Here is a 22,591-nt window from a genome sequence, read left to right on the forward strand (position 1 = left end):
GAAATTTAAAGCACAAACCTTTTAGATAGGTTGCACCACACAGTCTATCATATACTTCCATTAGAAATGCTCCAAAAAGCACACGGACACAGGTCATGTTCAGGACACTGAACTACTTAAGTCCAGAACTGATCAGATGTAGCACCTATCAGTACAAATGGCAACACTTCTGAAGAGACTTATGGGCTAGAGTTGCAATACAATAAGAACTAGAAATTTTGAAAGGACTTCATCCTCCCTAGGTTTTAGAAGTAACTGTATATATAAAGATATACAGAATTATTCCTTCATTTGGCATTAAAATAGTATAAGGGGGAAAAGTTACTGGTTCTGACCCCACTGTGCCTTTGAGTCACACCTTCCAAAACAATTGCTTATGATGTATGCATCAGCTTAGCCCCCTAAACCCAGTAAGAGGGACTCTAGTCCAAGCCATCATTTTGTAGGAATACCATAAACTTTTCAAAGTAAAAGCCATAGAAAGTTTCACCCACTGATTCATGCCGTTTTTTCCTGCCTTTCCTGTCTTCTTTCGAAAAGGGTCCAAAATTCAGGCCTCTGTTACTTCATAGCTTGTGTCAGGTACAATGGCATAGCTGTAAACTAATGCTGAATGCTTTTAAATTCTGTAAAACTGGACATTTTCACGTGAAATTATATGACTAGTGATTTGCTTTTGGAGCCAGCCCGTGTGGCGTTTAGGGGTACTGCAGTTTTTAGAAATTTTGCAGTGGTTTCATTTTCCAGCATCCAGAGGTTGCTGTGTCATCCTTTACACCCTGATAACACTGTATATAAATTATGTTTGCATCCAAACAGATATTTCAAGGCAAAAAAGTTATGTTCTACACTTTTCACGCCTCACTTTATTTTCTTATTCATTAGCCATATCTTTAAGAATCCAAATATATACATCTTAAAAACATTTAAAGCAGACAAATGGCTAATATGAACTGTGTAGTTTCACATGTGGGGCAATTAATGAAGAGGATTTCTGGTTAGATAATCATGAACAACAGTCAAAGCAGATGAAGCTATACACAGCATGATTCAGTCTTGTTTAGGGACTTCCACCCACCTCCAGGATCTCCAAGCCTGCTCCCACTGCCAGCAAATGCGCGTAGTTTAGGGAGGAGTTAAAGGAGGGGTGATTCATGAATCAGTCTAATTATACAGAGTCAGATCCACCTACACTTATAACCAAAGATGTCCTGAGAAAAACACAAAGCAAACATGCCAGCTGGAGAGCCTGTTGCTGGGCTCTGGGTGATATCATAAAAGTGGCTTTATAAAGTGTAGGCTGAGAAGGAGGGTGTTCGTTCTCACATGTTCTAAGGAGTGCAGGCTTTTTCATGGTGTGTTGCTACCTGAGCCAGGGTGGGTGGCTGCCACTTGACAAGCAGTTACAAAGCTTAGAATCCTGCTTACGCAGGTAAACTGCTCTGTGGAGGATCTTGGCTAGAAAAGAGAAAATATTGTGTTGTGGCTATCATGCCAGCTTGTGGGAAAAAATATCCAGCAGGTGCTGTCCAGTCCCAGAAAAACAGTGATGAATAAGCTTGGCACATAGCAGCCCATTAAAAAAATGTAACAAAAGACTGCAAACCTTTTATTTCAAAGCATAATGACGCAATCAAGACGTAAAGGCCGTTTATAAAATGTACTTTGCTTTGGTTTGTTTGCATGGCATATGATAAACATCTGTACGTTAACTAACAAATGTATGTGGGCATGATTTATCTGTGGTCTCTGAATGGAAAAAAAACTCGCCACAACTGAAGGGTAGAAATAGATGTGACGCAAGTAAGAATGTGTCAAGCTTCCCCACCACAGACCTGTCCCTTTGCTTCGATAAACACTTTCACTGCATTATCGATGCTTGCGCATCTGTTGAAAAGGTCACACAGGTGAAACATTTCAAGGCTTCCAACAGCAATCACGCAATAACTCGCACTTGCCTTCCCGAAATGAGTTTCGGGAAGGCAAGTGCGAGTGTCATTTTCTGTGACACTTTTTTCTCTCTGTCATCATCAGTTCCTGTTCGTTTCCTCCTTGTATTTTTTCATTTATGTAATTTTAACATTTGATAGGTTGTTGTGGATTCTGCTACTCACGCAGTCGTAACTGCCCCACTCTCACACAACATGAGATTCCACGTGCAGTCAAAGCCTTGTTTATATAAAACGACGGACAGCACTTTAGGCCAATAAGCTTCCGATATCGCATTTCCGTCACGTTCTCCATGGAAACCCCTTGCATCCAGCCAATCGGAAAAAGCACAGGGAGGAGTCTAAATTGAGGTCGCGAGCCGGGCTCTGCGATTCGCTGATAGGCTTGTGCGGGGGAGAACCGGGGAGGATCCATTCACTACTGTGTCAAGCCGTCTGACGCTCTGCTCCCATTGAGGAATACTGAACGGTATAACTGGATAGTTTTTACGTGTCGCTTTTGATTTTACATCTCGTTGGAGACCACCGGAGAGAGGATTTTTCCAACTACTGCTCAGGTTGGTCAGCTTTCATTTGCGCCCTTTCATTTTAGCAAAAAAGATTGACGAGCGAAAAAATAAGTTGCATAACAAAAATGCGGTCTGCGCATGCGTGAACCCCGAGTTGCTCTACTTTTTGTACTTTTAAAACCAAAAAATGCCGGTTATATTTTTTCTGTTCAGTCAGACAGCTAGATAAATGTTAGCTTTTATGAAATATGTCCTCTGCGGGTATCTCGCCGTGGATTCGTGGCTGCTTTTTAACGATTCGGTTACTTTTACATAACTGTGTCAGTGTACCGTGCACTGGATTGCAGGTCAACGTGTGTGTGGATTTTAAATAGCAGGTCAATGGGAGTCAGATGGGGGAAGGGGGGTCATTTTTAATGTTTTTTCCTTTAATATAAACGTTATCTAATACGAGAGTATCTATGTGAGAAATTTCATATGCACGGAAGTGTAATATTAGACGTATAAAAAGGCTCTTCGTCAGGTTTACTTTTTAGCTGCTCGCACTCGAAACACTTTTACAAAATGGCTTTGAATTGTTGGCACAATTATGGCCCGAGGAAGTGGTTTAATTTCTTTATATAAGATTTTTAAAAGTGTTTGTTAAATGTTTGGATTGACAGACAGGGGAAGAAGAATAATCAGATTAAGATTATTTCTACCTAAAACTACTACTTTTGCCAGATTAAAAAAAAAAAAAAAGTAAAAAAGTAGAAACCGCGCATGTTATTCAAAAGCATTTATTTGAAGCCTAAAAATGTCACTTGAGCTGTCTTTTATTTTTCACCCCAAACGTGTGGCTTTTATGTTACAAAGCAGTTTCCCACAAGGCCAAAACAGTGATTATACCATGGCAACATGCAGCTACAGGAAAAAAAGTGTGTGACAATAATCACACACACACACCCCGGTGTCTTCTTTTAACAATTTTTACAACTTGTATGTCAGCAGTCATCATTAATAAGTAATATCTTAAGTTGGTGGCCTACACTGTGATGTAACTCACTCGGTCTGATGCCATTTTTATTGCATATTGAGATGGGCCATAACAGGAGGGGGTTAAGTAAAAATGCTAGGTTTTGCCACCGTATGTGCAGCATCTTTCTACATCTATATTGATGTTGTCTTCCACTAATATTTGTTAAGCCATGTTTTAACTTTGTGTGGATTGTCAGATGAGTTTATTTTTCTCAAAAATGTAACAGTATGCCTTTATTGGTCTTCATGTGATTTCAGTTTCGCATGCCAGTAAAAAAGTGCACTTCAGGAGGAGCTACTTACAAGACAAACCATGTGGGTTTTATGAAACAAGGCTACCATAGCTTTGTGCTGCGCTATGGCCAAATCCATGTGACTGGAGCAGGGTTGTATAATGCCTGAGATCTGTGCTAGTGTGCTGGCTGTATAAGCCCTCTAGTTGAGGGCTGAGCTGGAAGCAGAGGGAGTTCAGTTTCATTATGTTATTATTCTGCTCAGTGATGTGTTCGGCAGTGTTGCAGAGAATTTGGGAAGACTCTCTGGTGGTTGGAGTTGTACTTTTGTGCTTGGATGCTGGTGTTTCTTGTTATGTTGATGGAGGAAGGGGGGGTCACTGGTAAGCCAACGTCTGCACTGCATGGTCTTTCATTGAAGTTGAACACACTTTAAAATACAGGATAGTAGTCAGATTTTCTTCAGCAGTTTCATGTATGGTTTGTTCTGTGTTATGTCCACAGGGAAGCCGGTGTTATGACAGTTTGCACGAGTTTCAGGGATCAGTGCTTAACATATGGTCGTGTTTGTGTGTGATTTACAGTTTAGTAAAGCTTCAGTTTATCCATAGTGGACTGCTCCCACATAAGCACATGTGGGGAATGATTTGCATAAACATACTTCAATTACTTAGTTTTTTGTCTGTTAACCTAATGTTTTTTCTCTTTTTGTGCATTTATTATTAGCTCTTCAGGCTCCCTATATGAAATAATCTGAGCAATAAAACTAACTTTAGCTCGTATATTATAAACAAAATTTCCCCGTGTGATTTTATGAGATATGTGCTGACATGTATAGAAAGTAACTAGAGGACACAATTCTAGGAAATGCTGGTCTTATTTCCTCAAAGAGAATGTAAATAATAGTAATAGGAATAAATATTTTGTTGCCATGATTACAAGCTGTGGTCTCTCTTTTGTTTGGGTGACATTATTCTAACCAGTTGTAACTCCTTGCTCTCTGCCGATTGGTCATTTCCAGCAGCCAATAAAACATCTCTTCACAGCGCCTGGCTGCTGCCTCCTTTAAACAAGAGTGGGTCATTTTCTAAGTGGAGTGGGTGGTTTGGAAAGACTGCTGGGTTGTGTTTTTATTTATATATATATATATTCTAGTTTTTAAAAAAAAAAAAGAACAACCTACTCTTAAAACTTTGAGAAGTTATGTAAAAGTGCTTATGTAAAGAGAAAGAAGAATAGACAGGCTGCTGAATGTGCGCGCTTACATAAATAGCTGCAACCTGACACTGGAGAGCAGCAAAACAGTAAAATAGTTTGGATTTGGCCTCAGTACCTGTTGCCGGTATTTCCTGTTCAGCTTTGAAAGACACGAATAGCTCCAACCACTGCTGAGGTAATTGTAGGAGGATAAAAACTGATAAAACTGGATCTTGTATTTGTCTTTTGGAGACCAGCTTTTACTCCCCAAGATCTTCTAAAGGCTCTTATTTAATTGCGGCTTTCCAGAAGCAAGTGAAAAAAGGTCTCTATTTACAGCATGGCTGAACTTCTAACACAGAAGTGGACAATTAGTTTTCTCAAGGGGCCACTGTTTTGGAGGGTCACACCAATAAGCTGAACTTAGTTCTGTTCAGTATTATATAGTATAAAGTGCTATTGGTGGCTAAAATGGGAAGCATTGGGAAGTCCTAATTTCCCATTAAACTCATGAGGGCTGCTCAGGGACAATTAAAGGGCCTAATGTGGTCTAGGGGCCACACAATGATCAGGTCAGTTCTAACACTGACTTGAATGAGAACACAGGCCATATATATTCACTTAAATAATTATGAAATATAATATGTTTTTTTTTGTTTTGTTTTTTTAAAGGTAATTGCTAAAAGGACTGTGCATCCACAGTCACTGTACTGTGTTACATAAGGCTATCTTTGATTTTTAATATGGACAGTTAATGTGTATGTGTGGGAGCTGTATCTTTAACATTAATGATACGGCTGTTTCTCTTAAAGACTGCTTGTCAGGTTTTCCTCCTACTGCTTCATCGTGTAATTTGTGATGCAGCCATCCATACAGGAGACTATTTAAACAATAAAACCCAATTTTCATGCTTTTGTTTTGTTTCTGCTTCTCACATCCAAGTTGGTCCTGATTATGTGCAGGCAGCGGAGGTTTTTGTTTGTACTGTGTCAGCAGACCTGTGTTTCATCTCTGGAGACTCACCTTTTATTTGAAAAACTGAACCAGATTAAGCTGGTCTGGGACTGATGTCTACCTGGAAAGGGCAAACGACTGGCCTATTTACTGTGCAAACCTTTTGAAAGTGTATGGCAGCTCCTTTGGTGTGACTGTGTTTGTGTAACAGCAAGATCATTTTATCTGTGCTGTGGTGCCTTTTTTTATTTATGATTGACTTTTGAAAATGTGGAGATGTGAGGCCACACAGGTTGATCAGATCAAAGTCATGGCTACTGTACTTTGATAGATGGGTTGATTTAATCCACATTGATTGCTTCTAATATTAGAGTTGTGTTCCTTCTGCTATTGATCTTCTATCATTAGAAGTGTACTGTGCTGTAAAGTGTTGGTATGAGTAATTTCACCTGTTTTTGTTTTGTTTTTTGTCTTGTTTGTTTATTTCAGACTGCATTTCCACTCCTGAGACAACAACCCCATTTATGCTAAAGTGCCATCAACTTTGTGGCATTGCCATGTGGAAGGTAACTTAATCTTCCATCACTAACTTGTCCCATGTCTGAGGATAGTGATCCAAAGCAGTACCTGTACTCAACCCTGGACGGGCGTGAACGGAACCGGGAAAGGGCAGGCTTGCACGTGGAGGAAGCGCAGGGCACTCCCTGCAGCTCCATTAGCCAGCTTCACCGCATGGCCAGCTACAGGGAGGGTTGTGGCGGGCAAGATGGGGTCGAACTCGAACCAGAGTTAGGATTGGCCTCCGAGGGGAGCGATAGCAGCCACGAGCACCCGGGGTCCCCGCATGATGACAGGAAGAGACCGCGCCCACCTTTGCACGAGGATGTGGAGATGGGTGGCAGTGGTTCGAGCGGGAGCGGGACAGAATCCCATGGCAACGAGTCACATGGCAATGAGTCCCACGGCAACGAGTCGGTGGGCAGCTCAAACGGCAATGGCAAGGATTCCGCTCTCATGGAGTCCTCGGGGAGCAACAAGAGGTGAGAACTCATCGAAACCACTGAATCGTGGTAAATGAAGTTTTTTTTGTTTTCTTTTTCTTTTTCCCACCACGGTGGGGGAGCGGACCAACTAGGTCACGGAAGTAAGGTTCATTAAAGTCATTGAAGGGCTGTTTGAGTTTTGCTGGGCTGAGTCATTGCTATAGTCCAGTAGACTGCTTAAGCTGGAGGAAAGCAACTTGGGAATTGGTGTTTATTCCTAATCATGACATATAGGTTCATATCAAAATGTTTTGTTTTGGGGTTTTTTTGTTTGTTTGTTGTTGTTGTTGTTTTGTTTTGTTTTTTGGAAGAGAAACTGCAGGAAAAGTGAATATTATTGAGACTCTTTCTAGTTTATTGATATTTCACTATTTCCCATACTCATTAGGGTGTGAAATACTCAGCTCACACTCATATTATTGGACCTAATAATTACATGTCATTAAATTTGATTTCAATTCGGGTCCCACTTATAGTTTTCTGGTGGCCTCATCTTTTTTTGATTAACCATATGGGATTCTGAGATGCAATCCTTTAAATAATAGTCTTGTTTGAAGAAAATGGCACACTTGGTGAAGATTGTTGTTACATATCCAATGCTGATGCTTTCTCCATCTCCATTTACATCCACAAGGGGGGAGAAAATACTGGAAACACATGTCAGCTATACTTGCAACAGTGACGCCTCATCTTGATTAGACTCCACACCTAATACTGTGTTTCCTTCATTCCACTGACTCTGATAGATTGAACTTGGGATTTATAATAGGGCTTGCTTAAAAGCCCTATTCCTTAGAAGTATATGAGAAAATGTCTTTCTAACTTAATGTCCTTCTTAATAAGTTTATTGCTTCAGTGACTAATTTCATGTCATCTAAAATTTAAAAAGGGAAAAGAAGATTGCAAAGGTGAAAGTGCTAATCTCGAGACTTAAGAGACTAAATGGTACATCAGAAACCAGTGGATGACATCACGGTAGCTGCATCCATCTTTTATACTGTCTGTGCATCGACTGTACAGTGTCCACAGAACCACATCCGTTTGTCATACTCTTCATACTCTGTTTCAAAATAGGACGTTATCACGTTTAAGAACAAACTTTGTGAACCTTTTTGTCACGACTTAAATTTGAGGCAAACATCCAAGAGAAATAAAATGCATGTTTGTAAAAAGTCTATGCCAAAAGTCAGTTTATAACTTGTTCAAAAAAAGCTTTTTGTGGGTGGCTTGACCTGGTTGTTTAACTGCCCACAGAACTTTCCATTGCAATTTGTGTTTCTTGAATGCTCCTTTTTTTTCTTTCTTTTTTTCCACTGTACATTATCATAGTAGTCTTCTTTTCAAGGTTTAGTATTTGCCTCAGAGGTAACTAAATTAATTAAGGACTTGAAATTTTCTTTTTAAATATAAATTTTCATGTGACTTGAAAAGCGCACGTGGATATAATTGGTTAATTACACTTAACACTTGTTCACTTTCTTTATTTGTCCTTCCAATATTTAAAAAAAAGAGCAGTTCATATGACGGTGCAATTCTAAGAACAGCCTATAGCATCAAATTCCTGAATCACTTAAAATGTTTGCTCTTCATTATGCGTTTTCTGGTTTTCCTGCACACCTTTGTTCATAACATGACATTGTCCTTGTGATTACAGCTCAAACTCTCATAGCCCCTCCCCGCCAAGCAGCTCCAATGCTTTCAGTCTGGTGAGCTCCGAGCAGGACAACCCATCAACCAGTGGCTGCAGGTTAGTACACTTCTGAAAAAAAGCCCAGCCCAAATCTACTGGTATTTAATGCAACAACAATTGGAAATGTGAACAGAAAGGTCTAAAACCCCTTGTCAGTACGTTCCCCTCCTGTTCTGCTTCCTTTGCTGGAAAGCCGAGTGTGACATCAATGGTGAGATCTTGTCATGTTGACACACATGTCTCTGTCTCATTTGGGTCCTGCAGCAGTGAACAGTCAGCCAAAGCTAAGACACAGAAGGAGCTCTTCAAGACGCTCAAGGAGCTGAAGATGCACTTGCCGTCAGAAAAAAGGAGCAAGGGCAAGTCGAGCACTGTCAACACTCTCAAGTATGCACTGCGCTGTGTCAAACAGGTGAAAGGTAAGACTTGCCTTGTGTGCATTGTTTTTATCTGTGTGTTCATGTTGTATGACTGATGTTATACTTACTTACATACTGAAAATAAACTTTTATCTCACGTGTTCACTTATCCATATTGTCTTGGTTGCAGCCAATGAGGAGTACTACCAGATGCTGATGATTAACGACAGTCAGCCACCAGGGTTTGATGTAACATCTTACACCATTGAGGAAATCAACAGCATCACCTCGGAATACACCCTTAAAAACACCGTAAGTACCACCGCTCTTTACCTCATCTTAAAGGATAAACCGCTAAACCAGTCTTATGCCTGAATGGTGAAAACCAATGTTATGGTAAATGGCCTGCATTTGTATAGCGCTTTTCTAGTCCCTAAGGACCCCAAAGCGCTTCACACTACATTCAGTCATTCACCCATTCACACACACATTCACACACTTGCAATGGCAAGCTACATTGTAGCCACAGCTGCCCTGGGGCGCACTGACAGAGGCGAGGCTGCCGGGCTCTCTGACCACCACCAGTAGGCAAACATGGGGTTAGTATCTTGCCCAAGGATATTTGGCATGCAGCCAGGAGGCAGCCTGGGATCGAACCACCAACCTTCTGACTAGTGGCTGACCTGCTCTGCCACCTGAGCTAATGTTATTAATGATAACCGTGATAACAAAGTTATGGAGATGAGCAAACTACCAATATTAGATACATGCAATATAGCTAATTGGCTAGCTATTAGCTGTTACTATAGAAAACAACTGTTAGTTATTTTCTTTCTTTGAGACATTTTATGATTTACTGTTAAGTATCGTCCGTGTTTTTTCAACATTATTCAGAAGTTTGTATCATGAGTCATATTAGCTGGTGAAGTAACTTGGCAAGTTAGCCAACTTTCATTTCTACTTAGATTTGGAAGCAATGAAGTTGGCAAGTGAGATATGGCCAGTCAGCTGGTGTGTGTGTGTGCGCGTGCGTATGTGCGTGTTCGTGTGTGGGAATTTGTTTCCCATTCATCCAGAAGTGCCTTTGTGAGGTTAGATAGCAATATTGGATACAACTTCCAATTTCTAGTTCTTCCCATAGATGTTAGATGGGGTTCAGGTCAGGGCTCTGTGCAGTCAAAGTTCTTTCACTAAAGAGAGGTGCAATTTATCGCTCACTTTCGACGCCGCTCCGTCCAGCGGTTGAGTTTGTGCTTGTTGATGTAAAGTTTGCATACAGCTGCTCAGCCATAAAAGGTTGTGCCATGAAGCTCTTGGTACACAGTTTGTGTGCTGATGTTAATACCATATCAGTTTTGGAAGTCTGCAGTTACGGAATCAGCACATTATTGACGACTTTTACTTTTGCACTATGCACCTCAGCACTTACAGTCAATACAGCTCTCTAACTTTATGTGGTCTGCTGCTTTGTGGTTGATATGCTGTGACTCGCCCATTGCAATAATACCACTTACAGCTGATCATGGAAGATCTTAGAGGGAAGACATTTAACAAGCTGACTTGTTACAACAGTGGCATCCTAGTCCAGTAACACTCAGCCAGACTCAAATTTAGGAAGATCTAGTTGCATAACTGCATAACTAGATGCTTGATTATATACACTCGTAGCCATGAGACTGAAAACACCTGAATTTACAGATTAAGAGTTGTGGCCCAACACTTTTATTCGTGTAAAGTGTGTGTCAGTGCATGTATGTATGTTAGTAAATCAGACGCATCCATGGGCTTGCAGGTAGTGAGCCTAAGACTCTAGGCTCACTACCTACAATCTTATCTTACAGTTTTATTTGGATACCACCACCACCACCACCACCCCCATTTCCCTGCACTGTTAAGGCAACAAAAGCAGGAGAAAGTCTGTCTCAAGAAACCTAATTATAGCATTCAAGAGGGAAGCCAGAAAAGGCAGAGTTTTCTCCACAGGGGTGATGACCATTATAAAAAAGAAAAAGAACAAGCTTTATTGTTTATTTATTCTTGAAGTTGATGTGGAAAAAATAACAGACGTAAGATAAAGAATAAAGTGGGGGATGATAAGGAGCAGCCGATCTGTCATCTGAGTAGTAGTCAGTTTGAAGATGTGTTTTTAAATTTTCTGAGAGGGCTAGAAGTACCTAATTTGGTAATCCTAAATGATTAATATCTTTTTGTTTTTGCCTTTAGGATATATTCGCTGTAGCAGTGTCTCTCATCACGGGGAAGATTGTTTACATCTCTGACCAGGCAGCATCCATCTTGAACTGCAAGCGGGAAGTGTTCGACAACGCCAAGTTTGTGGAGTTCTTGACTCCTCAGGATGTCAGCGTGTTCTACAGCTTCACCACACCATACCGCCTGCCCTCATGGAGCATGTGCACAGGAGCAGGTAAGGATGACGAATGCTCCACAAAAGCACACACGTGTATATGTATAAATATAAATTAGATAAATTTTTGCCTCCTTGACATAATTGGTCGTACAGTATGGTAAGGGGCACTGTAGACACGGATTGTAAAATTTCCAAAATAGGGTCACGCAGCAAACCAATATGAAACACATGCACCACCTGCACATGGAAGTATTTCCTCCACATACTCATGTTCATACATGCATAGCACATATTTCATTAGCATTCTCAATCACACATTAATAAATGTATGACGCTAACAAATGTGGCATGTTTGGCAGTCAGGTCTGTGTTAACTGATGATGTGTACACCTTCAGGTTGTATTGCATTTAGGTTCTTCTTATCACAGAGTTGGTGAATTAGTGGGTTGTAATATAATTTTCTGCCCAGTGGTCATATAAATTCTACTAAAACTCATTTCAGAGATTACAAATTTGTGCATTATCTTTCAAAAATTTTCTCCAAAGGGACTTATGTTCTATAGTTGATTGCACTCCCACTTTAACAACTGGAAGCTGGTATCGGTCCAGTGAATTCCAGCATTTCCACTCATAAGCATCTATAATTTTTTTTTTTTTTTTGTAAATTGTCTCAAAAATGACTTTTTAAAAAAAAAATTAACTTTTGTAGTATAATTGCATCTCTTGCATTCTTATCTATGACACATGAGAGGCAAACATCTCAGGTCTGCTGAAGAGTATTTTGAATATTGATGACTGACAGATGGCTGAGTGGGAACTACTCATGCTAATTCAATTATTCATCCGACCTTTTTCCCCTCTTCTTTTTATTCAGAGTCATCTCCCACGGAGTGCATGCAGGAGAAATCCTTCTTTTGCCGCATCAGGTCAGTGGCAGCAGTCGGCAGATGCTTTGAGCCACAGTTTCCTGTCCAAGCAAGCTCTGAGTCAGAGGAGGGATGGTGGGTAGGAGAGGGGAAAAGTGAGAGGGAGGAAGGAAGTCAGCAGCTTTGAGCTTTTGAACTTCATCTCCATCTAGTGGCCAGATGGGGTACCTGCTATTGCTCATTTAAACTTTAAAGTTGTATATTTATATAATATAGGTTGAGCTAGTTTGGACATGTATAGAGGAGGAATATGCCTGAACATGGATAACAGGAGGATCAAAAGAAAGGTTCATGGATGTAGAAAGAGGATTGTTGGTGTGACAGAAGAGGGTTAGGTTGAGCATTGTAAGTTTGAGTTAATTTTTCTACAAGATGCAGTATTTTCTACCACAAATGTTGTTTTTATGAAAGAAATGATGAGCTTAGGACTAAAACCACAGTTAACTAAATAATTACAGTAATTTCACTACATGATCAGTAGATAAACTGGTAAAAGGATCTCTTAATGCTTTTAGCTCGTTTTTCTTTCTTTTTTAAAAATATTTTATTTTGAAAGCCAAAAAAACCCAGCATTCATTATTATGAAAGGGTCTTGACATTGTGTGTTTGCATTCTAGTGGTGGCAAGGACCGCAAAGGAGACCTCCAATACTATCCTTTCCGGATGACTCCGTACCTGATGAAGGTCCAGGACGCTGAGCTGGCTGAGGAGCAGTTCTGCTGCCTCCTGCTGGCTGAGAGGGTGCACTCTGGATATGAAGGTGAGAACTGTGCACTGTTTTAATAAAGCACTCAAGCGTATCACCCAGTAATGAATGCAGTTTTATTTTGTTTACCAGTTACTTCTGACATGTATCAGATGGAAAATAAAGTCATTTGTTTCACACGTTTAGAAGTTGAACCATAGATGGCACAGACTAGTTAAACTTATACTAGTTAGACTATGCAAATCAGAGATGACAGCCTGAAATGTAGCAGAGAAAGATGCTTATGGGATTTTTTATTAGTTATTGTTTTTATCCATGTATGTACTCGAACAGATGGTGAGCCTTATGATAATCTCTATAAACAAGTTATCATCCACCCAATACTGTCGCCACTATAAAAACTGATCACCTGGAAAACAAGGAAATAGTGTTACATTTTTTCCGCAAAGCCAATTTAAACCGAATAAACTTCCTTTCCTTTTTTTAAGAGGCAAAAGGTTAAAAAAAGGTTTAAATAAAACAAATAAGTGGAAAAAGGGCCAAGGCCCCCTTAAAAAAAAAAACAACCCTCAAAAAAGGCCTAAAAATCAAAAAAAAAATCAATGGTTCAAAAGTGGTTGGTTGGTTGGTTGGTTGGTTTTTTATCCAATTGATCAGTTTATTACCGATCAATCCCCTTGCTCGTGTTTTGAGAGTTCAAAACCAGCTCGTGTGAGTTTAATCCTTTTAATGTGAACCAAGAGATGCTATCATCCTTTTGTTTCAGGGGATTACTGTACAATCATTTTGTTTACTGACATTTTTTCCCTTCCCTTCGCACACCTAGCTCCCAGAATACCTCCTGACAAGCGTATCTTCACTACAACACACACCCCTAACTGTGTGTTCCAGGATGTGGATGAGAGGTGAGTGGACTGAATCCTTCTATGATCCTTACAGTGGTGCCTTGTGTTAAGTCATCCTGCTGGCCTGTTTTCTACTAAAGTAATTACTGTTTTCCCAATAGGGCTGTGCCTTTATTGGGGTACCTCCCTCAGGACCTGATAGGGACCCCCGTGCTGCTCAACCTACACCCGAGTGACCGACCCTTGATGCTGGCAATACATCGCAAAAGTACGAACATTTGCATGCATACCTGGACTGTCTCACTGCGTTCTTATACTCTGAGCTCTTCTGCTCACACTTTACCTTCTGTTACCAACAGTTCTGCAGTACGCTGGTCAGCCGTTCGATCATTCGTCAATACGTTTCTGTGCAAGAAACGGTGAGTACATCACAATCGACACCAGCTGGTCCAGCTTTGTCAATCCCTGGAGCCGCAAGGTGTCCTTCGTCATTGGCAGGCACAAAGTGCGCATGTAAGTATTCCCACTGTGGTGGGGTTTTTTGTTGTTTTTTGGACATCTGTATTTATGAGGACATTAGGTGACAGCTCTATGCCTGCATGTTTCAGGGGTCCTGTGAACGAAGATGTTTTCGCAGCACCGGCTTTCCATGGAGGGAAGATCATAGATTCAGACATCCAGGAAATCAGTGAACAGATTCACCGGCTGCTGCTTCAAGTATGCACGCACACGGTTCACTTTTACACACACACAAGAGGCATTTGACAGCTCCTCTAACAGTTACTCTCTCTGCAGCCGGTCCACAATATGGGCTCCAGTGGTTATGGTAGCCATGGCAGCAATGGATCCCATGAGCAGCTGGTGAGCATCAGCTCATCCAGTGAAAGCAATGGGAACATTACAGCAGGGAACACAGCAGAGGACACAGGCAAGACCAAGCCCGCCAGGACTTTCCAGGAGGTCTGTAAAGATGTCCACATGCTCAGGAATCAGGACCCTCAGATCGGTCTGCATTCCCCATCTCCCGCGCCGTCACCTTCTCTCCCCAAACATGAGCAGAAGAAGACCCATGAGAGTGAGTCCAGTTGGCAACTATTAAGTTCAAAATAAAGTGATTATTAATTTAAGTACATCAGAAACACACGCAGAGTGTCTTTTGGTTCTCCTGTCTGTCTTCTCGTGTGTGTTTCTCATATTATCTCCTCTTCTCTTTAGCATTGGCAGCTCAAAGATATTCAACTGTGCGTCCAAAAGACTCAGTGCCCCCTCTGCAGGCCAGAGACAGTACTGCAGCCAGCATGGAGGGCTTCACCTACAAAGACCAGACTGTGTGCTCCTACCAGCAGATTAGCTGCCTGGATAGTGTCATCAGGTCAGGCATAGATTTGGTCATGAAGTCATCTGCACAGTAATCCCTGTGCAAAGGCAGAGAGATCATGCTCTGTTTGCACAATATCAAAGCTCTCTCATTTAAAACTCCTTCTTGTTTCTTAGGTATCTGGAGAGTTGTAATATACCCATCACAGTGAAAAGAAAATACCAGTTCTCCTCAAACACCACCTCCTCCAACTCAGATGATGACAAGAAAGGCTCAGAGGATGGCATGCAAGTGCCTCAGAATACAAATGCAGGTATGTAGTAATCATGCATCTGTGCACACAAAGTCTAAGGTACTGGCTCAGCACTAACAGAATCTTTCTCATTTAGATCCCTTGATGTTGGATTCTCAGTCAGGCCTGTCAAACATGAAAGCACTAAAGAAGCCTCCATCTGGGGCAGCTGCTGTGGTGGGAGGCCCCCTGGCACCCCTCACTCTGCCCAGTAAGGCGGAGAGTGTGGTGTCCATCACTTCTCAGTGCAGCTATAGCAGCACCATCGTACATGTGGGGGACAAGAAGCCTCAGCCAGAGTCTGGTGAGTTTCTGTGTCCGTAGAAACATAGCAGGACTGTCTTTAGCCGTGTTTTAATGAGTTTATTTGACTGATGTTTATGGCACTGCTTTGTACAGAGATAATTGAGGATGTTGCAGAGAGCCCAGCACCCCCTGCGCTGCCTGTCAGTATGGTGTCTCCACCCAGCCAAGGAAAGGAGACCTACAAGAGGCTGGGCCTGACCAAGCAGGTGCTGGCAGCACATACCCAGAAAGAGGAGCAGGCCTTCCTCAACCGATGCAGAGAGCTCCGTAATTCCAGGAGCTTCCAGAGGGACTGTTCCACATACCTGTACAAGCACAGAGGTCCACCCAGTGTTGAAGGTACTGTAAGCTTCAAATTGAGCTTTTCTGCTTTGTTGGGAGAAGATATAGTTTAGCTAGAAGCTTAACAACTGAGGCTACCAAACACAATAAAAGTTCTACAAAGAGGAAATAAGGCTCACCTTTAGATTGACTATCTTTTTTTAATCTTATCTTTTTTAATCTCATGATTTTACCAAATTCCCAGTTCATGTGGGGAGTATATTCCTGGTCTCCAGTTAGTGCGCATCTACATGCATTTTTTTTTTTAATTCTCCAGCTCAACAAAAATGACATTCTGACCTCTGCGTCTATATCCTCATTTCAGAATCACCTGGACCACGAAGCACTGCTAAACAAGGCACCGTTAGGCCAGAAACTACTGCCAAGAAGGGTAACCGCAACAGGAAGTCCAAGAAGCCACGGATGAAGCATCCCGATTCATCAGACAGCGCTGTGTCAAACCGTAAACCACGCCCCCCTCTCCAGGGCCTCAACCAGACCTCTTGGTCCCCATCAGAAGCATCGCAGTCAGCTTTTAATGTGTCCTACCCCACCATGGTCCCTGCATATCCGCTCTACCCACCAACACCTGCTGCTCCAGCTCAGGCTCCCCGACCGGACCCCTCTCTCTCTACAGGATTTGGAGAAGGGCAGAGCACCCAAGCCCCACCCACTGCCACTCCGTTTCCTGCACCCATTGTTACACCTGTGGTAGCTCTGGTGCTACCCAATTACATCTTCCCCCAAATAGGACAAATAGGAGCTGCTCCGAGACCACCATTTTTCCCTGAGCAGGCCCAGCCACAGCCTGCATTCGCTACCCAGCAGCCCTTTCAGCCCCCTCAGCCAGCCTACACCATACAGACGCAACCCCCCTTCACCAGCCAACAGCCATTTCCTGTGCAGACTGGCTTCACCCCCCAGCAGCCATTCCAAGCTGCCCAGACCCCTTATACTACCCAGCAGCCTTTCCAGGCTGCTCAGTCCGCATTCGCTACTCAGCAGCCGTTCACCGCCCAGCCGTCTTTCCCAATGCAGGCCCAGTTTGTAGCTCAAGCCCCCTTTCCACCTCAACCTTTCCCCTACAGTCTCTCCAGCGAGCCTCCCAAAACCCCTGCAGCAGAGCCTCGTGAGGGTGCGGCGTCCCGATCTTCCACCCCTGCTTCTGGGGCGAGAGAGCCCGCCACATCACCGCCGCTGTTTGAGTCCCGCTGCAGCTCGCCCCTGCAGCTCAATCTGCTGAGCATGGAGGAGGGGCAGCGCTCAGTGGAGCGTCAGGACACTACAGTAGCCTCTGCTGGAGGACAGGGCGGCAGTGCGGCAACAGCATCTATAGGAGTGGGAACAACAGGGGATAAGAACGGAGGCGCCTCCAAGCCTGATAGCCAACAGCAGGTAGGAGCCACAGGACATTTACAAATACTAACACAGTGAATTGAAACAAAGTTACTAACTTGTACAGGTGCCAGCACTTAAACACAAACTGTGTCACAGCGTGCCAGTGGAGAGTGAGTGTGGAATTATCTCTGATGTGTGCACCACCTTGTGTCTTAGGTGGAGTCTCCAGGAGACGGGGCTCACAGTGACGGGAACTCATCATCCTGCGACCTGCTGGACATCTTGCTGCAGGAACAGGAAGACTCTCACTCTGGTACCGGATCAGCCACGTCTGGATCCATGGGCTCAGGGTCAGGCTCTGGACTGGGCTCGGGATTAGGCTCAGGCTGCATTGGCTGTGGTACCTCAGCTAGCGGCGGTTCTGGCAGCAGAACAGGTCAGTAGTTGAACATTGAGGTCTGACAAGTGTTTCCACAAAATTGAAGTTTTTTTGGGGGGGTTTTTGTGACTCTGTCTTTGTCTCCCCCACAGGGAGCAGCAACACCAGCAAATACTTTGGCAGTGTCGACTCTATTGAGCACGACCCCAAGTCTAAAAACAAGATGAGGGGAGAGGGCGGGTCTGAAGGCGGCAAGCCGCAGGACAAAGTCTCATCTCGAGGGGAGGGAGAGCATTTCATCAAGTATGTCCTACAGGAGCCCCTCTGGCTGCTGATGGCCAACGTTGATGACAAGGTCATGATGACATATCAAATGCCATCCAGGTGAGTCACTAAGTGGAATTAAATATTATAAGCTTCACCACCTGTATGAAGTATTAACCTTTTAACTCCATTAAATATCGTTCACACAAATGTATTTGTTTTCTGACCATCAGAGATATTCAAAGGGTTTTGAGGGAAGACAAGGAGAGGCTGAGGCAGATGCAGAAGAGCCAGCCTCACTTCACATCAGACCAGCGACGAGAGCTAGTGGAGGAACACCCCTGGATGAGGAGGGGAGGCCTGCCTGCTGCCATCAACGTTAAGGTGGGGGACAGACACAGTTTGTCAACACGCTTTAAGCATAGTTTAAAAAAAAAAAACACGCACAGCACTCCCATTGCAAATAATTTGAAAAAGTATACCATGGAAAATAACGTGACTTGTGTTCTGCAAAAAACACAATAGTTGTACACTACTTTCTGCAAATGAACTTTATAGGGAAGATGGCAGTTTTCATGCAAGTTAGTGCTGCTCAAAGTCATTACAGATAACTGACAAGCCAATAATGAGACAAAACAAATGTAATGAAGCAAAACAATTAAAAATATAACCGTAAAATGGATTCAAATGAGCTAAATGTATATCTATAAATGTTGTAAGGTAACAATGGCATGTGTTTGTGTTCAGGAGTGTGTGTACTGCGAGGATGCGGCAGCGGCACCCATCGAAGAGGATCTGCCTGACATGGACATGAGCGAGCTGGGCGAGGAGCTGAGCAGAGACAGTCAGAACACCCAGAGCCAGTCTGGGGAGCCTCAGCCTCAAATGGAATCAGGCTCCTAAACAGCCAGCAGAGGGCATGTGCATAAATAGACACTATGGATGTGACAAACAGCTGTGTGCCTGACCATCCTGAAGAACACATACATGCACACTACAAGCAGAACTCTGTGTTGTGAGTGTGATGGTTAGGAGGGTGTACACTGCTTGTGTGTGGGTGTAGGACTGCTACTGTGGTCCAGTTCCTAATGCACCCCAACAGGGGGCAGTAGTGCTGTTACAGCAAGTCACTTTTTCCATCTCTCACACACACATTCTTTGAAAAGACCTGTCTCTATTTTTTTTATTTATTTCTCTTTTAAAGGCAGAGCACATTATAAATCTAAAGCTAATGACTGAGAGATACTACTTTTAAATATGTAAGATTTTGAAATGTTTTTTATTATTATTCTAAGTGTCAAGCTGTCAGAAGCAGCCAGGCTTTGCTGTTAGAAGTTTCTCCTGCCCAATTTTGTTTGTTTATTCCTGACTCCCCACATGATCCCATTTAATAACAAAAACGGAAAAACGACAAAAAAAACCCAAAAAACCTCACAGCCCCGGGATCCACATTTTCTTGTTAGGAATAGCTGAATAGTAGAATAATGGGGATTCTCATTGGATGATGAAGGTCAGTGGGTAGGGATTGGCACTTTTTGTATTTTGAATGAGTTTTTATGTCACTGCTCGTCCTGGACCTGAGTAGTCAAAGTACGCAGGCGCAGCAGTGTTAGCACCAGACAACAGCCAGCAGAGTGACATGCGGAGGCTGGCCGGAACTTTCCTCAACTCTGACAATCTTATGCCTAATGATAAAAGCTATCCGTTTATGGGTGTTATTTATTATCTAGCAAAGGATCTGGCCAGAATATTTTTAAGCCGAATCTGTTCATCTGAAAGACTAATGTATTGCATTTCTAAAAGCTTGGAAACGCTACAGGAATTTTAAAGTCGCTTAAGCAGCAGAGCTAGCCTCTCCTTTTTTCACAGCACAGTCTGTAAGTGTTGCAGGCCTCTGCAGACCTTACAGAGCAGCTCAGGTGCTATAACAAAAAGTGGGCATCATCAAAGATCAAGAAGCTGCCAAAGTATTTTTGTAAAACGAAGCAAATGACAGAGGAGCGATGCACTAAGAGCGAGGACTTGTAGAAACTTCAAACTCCAACTCTCCTTTTTTGTTTCTTTTTAAAGAGAAACTTGCAGCCGTACATTTTCTAGAAAGATGAGTAATATCTTTTCTGTCAGTGTGGTGCAGCTCCACTACATAATTTCACTTTTGGAACAAATAACTACATTTTTAGGGATTTTTTTTGTTTTTAATGCAGTCCTTTTTCCTTCTTTTCTGGATCTATTTTTGCATCAAAAATTAGAACCCAATGCCTAATTTTTCTTTTCTTTTTTTTTTTTAAATCGTTTTTATTTTTATTTTTATTTTTTAAATAATGCATGTCGAAAGGACTAAATCATGAGTATCTGCAGGTGCAGCAATACAGATCCTGGAGTACTGTGAAGCCTATTGGCCAGAGCAAATGCGCGACGCTGACGTCATTGCTCAGCATTGGCACTGACGTCTGCATGAAGGTGGGAAAGCAGTATTACATGTGTAGCAAATAAGAGGGGTGATATTTCCCTGCTATTTTTTTTCCTCTTTTTTTTTTTTTTTTTTTTTTTTTTTTTGGGTGAAAGTGGGGTTTTTTACACTTTGGCCTGAGAAACATCAGCTCCTGAAGTATGAAGTAAATGGGTCCACCCTGCCTCTGCTTAATTGACACAACCCGTACAAGAAGTGGAGACCACTCTGGTGCTAAGGCAGAGAAACTGTTGGGCAGGGCTTGCAAGTGTACCTGGACCAAGAGCATCTCACCAACTTATTTTTTTTTTTTCATGGTTTTTGGTTTCTCATTAACTTGGCAGTCCTTTTTTAAATATTCTGTTTTTCTATTTCTCTTATTTGTGTGTCTTTATTTTGTTTGTTTGTCATTGGGGACGAACCCTACCTCTTATAAATCCCGGGTTCATGTTACTGTAAGCAGAACGTATGTGGAATGTGTATGCACCTGTGGGCAAAGAGCAATGGACAGAGTGGTGAGATACTTTGAGTGATTCCAGTGACTGAGGGCTCGTACGGAGACTCTTTGCCTCGGACTGGCAAAGGTTTATGGACTCCTCCTGAGGAGAGTACGGCGCCTCTCACCACCTTTAGTAACTGCATCTTTCTCTGTCATTAATCTCTTTTTCTGTGCAAAGTATCTCCAAGGAGCCTGCAACGCTCACCTGTGTATAAAAGACCGGATATGTCTCAGTTTAAAACTGACTTTGTTTCATAAGTCTCCATAAAGAGAGAGACGGATTTTAAACACTGCACTGGTGATCTGTTGGACGTTCCTTGACCTGTAAATGCGTACACACAGTATCGACACGTGATGTCGTGTATGGTTATATAAACCTGTCTCATTACTGAGTCTGTGGTATAAGAATCTGGCACATTTCTGTGCTTTTTAAAATTTTGAGGTGAGATGTCTTGTTTGACAATGTTGAACAGCGCCATTTCCAAAAATGTTGGGATGTGGCATAAAATTTTAAATGAAAACTTAAAAGCATGGACCTGCAAATCCTAGAGACAAATTCAAAATGCTGCATTTTCTTTTCTGAAATGTGTCCGTTTTAACATTAAATATGTTGTCTTTATACATATGTATAAGAGAGAGTTTAAATGTGTAGCTTTTGCTTTTATTTTGTTTTATGCAGTGTTCGAACATTTTTGGAAAGTGGGATTGTGTAATAAAGCTGCAAAAATAGAACCACTCTGATTTCTGTGTTCTTTTATTATACATGAAGCTAAACACTAAAGAGGGCGTATGGAGTCCAGTTAAATGGCTTTTCGTGTTTGGCATTCACACAAATCACATTTAAATTCTAGAAAAAAATATTGCTTGACTCCTTTTTAATGTTTCTGCTAACACTTGAAACGAACGTGCATCAAAATTCAGTCATTCAACATTGCAAAATGTTCAGTAATGAGGTCAGTGTATGTACGAGTAATGGCTGTAAATCAAAAGCTGAGACTTAAGAGTTTAGACTGCTCTTAACGCAAAGGGTTTTTTTTTCCTACTCCTGGCTCTGTATGATGTCAGGGAGAGTGGATACCCTAATACGTTCATCTCAGCTTCAGAGCTCCAACCACTTGCTGTTCAAACCTTTAACTTGCAAAGGGCAGCCAAGGAAACTGGCTTAAATGGAGAGAAGCTGAAATGCATCATTTCAGACAAGCAGGTGAATTTGGAGGGAAAGGAGGGGGTCTGTAACAATCCTCTATTGGAGCTGGAAATCTGAATAATTAGGTTTGATCGTAGCAGCATAAGGGCTGCAACGACATTTTGACATTTATTTTAAAAAGCAAATGCATAATGTGATAAATTTGTGTCTTACATGGGACACAGAAGCATCCCCCCCGCCGGCTCATAAGAGGCGATTGTTCTCTCGAACAGTCAAAAACAGTTGAGAGTCCTGAGGGTGTTTTTCAGGGTCCCCTGGGGATCTGTTTCAGCACCATATGCTCTCTTCTGCTGTTGAACCTCTCTCACACCAACTGTTGCACTGCACTGACCTTTAACCTCAGAATTCACAAGCGTAGTCGCAAACCCACAGCTGATGTATTTGGTCAGATAAGTCTTCCTCATGACTGATCGCCTTCCCTC

The 22,591-nt window shown here is 42.2% G+C and overlaps 1 protein-coding gene across 1 annotated transcript; it reads left to right on the forward strand.

The window, feature by feature from the left end:
* The first annotated feature begins 2,350 nt into the window (after positions 1 to 2,350).
* LOC102192223 (period circadian regulator 2) lies at positions 2,351 to 21,334 on the forward strand. The gene is made up of 22 exons (XM_005738369.2): positions 2,351 to 2,506; positions 6,349 to 6,899; positions 8,557 to 8,649; positions 8,857 to 9,011; positions 9,142 to 9,263; positions 11,175 to 11,376; positions 12,194 to 12,245; positions 12,863 to 13,005; positions 13,778 to 13,856; positions 13,958 to 14,064; positions 14,156 to 14,309; positions 14,405 to 14,513; positions 14,592 to 14,871; positions 15,012 to 15,168; positions 15,291 to 15,427; positions 15,504 to 15,710; positions 15,806 to 16,051; positions 16,359 to 17,428; positions 17,588 to 17,807; positions 17,903 to 18,134; positions 18,248 to 18,398; positions 18,762 to 21,334. Exons 2-22 carry the CDS (start codon positions 6,457 to 6,459, stop codon positions 18,915 to 18,917), a joined length of 4,515 nt encoding a protein of 1,504 aa, XP_005738426.1. The 5' UTR covers positions 2,351 to 2,506; positions 6,349 to 6,456; the 3' UTR covers positions 18,918 to 21,334.
* The last annotated feature ends 1,257 nt before the right edge of the window (positions 21,335 to 22,591 follow it).

The sequence above is a fragment of the Pundamilia nyererei genome, unplaced genomic scaffold (assembly GCF_000239375.1).
Source record: "Pundamilia nyererei isolate P.nyererei 1_Seehausen unplaced genomic scaffold, PunNye1.0 scaffold00083, whole genome shotgun sequence".
Classification (NCBI taxonomy): Eukaryota; Metazoa; Chordata; class Actinopteri; order Cichliformes; family Cichlidae; genus Pundamilia; species Pundamilia nyererei.

Excerpts from the sequence above, each read along its gene's own strand:
- LOC102192223 (XM_005738369.2), top strand. The coding sequence starts at position 6,457 with ATGTCTGAGGATAGTGATCCAAAGCAGTACCTGTACTCAACCCTGGAC. Across the intron at positions 6,900-8,556 it reads TCCTCGGGGAGCAACAAGAG|CTCAAACTCTCATAGCCCCT; the intron begins GTGAGAACTCAT and ends TTGTGATTACAG. Across the intron at positions 9,264-11,174 it reads AATACACCCTTAAAAACACC|GATATATTCGCTGTAGCAGT; the intron begins GTAAGTACCACC and ends TTTTGCCTTTAG.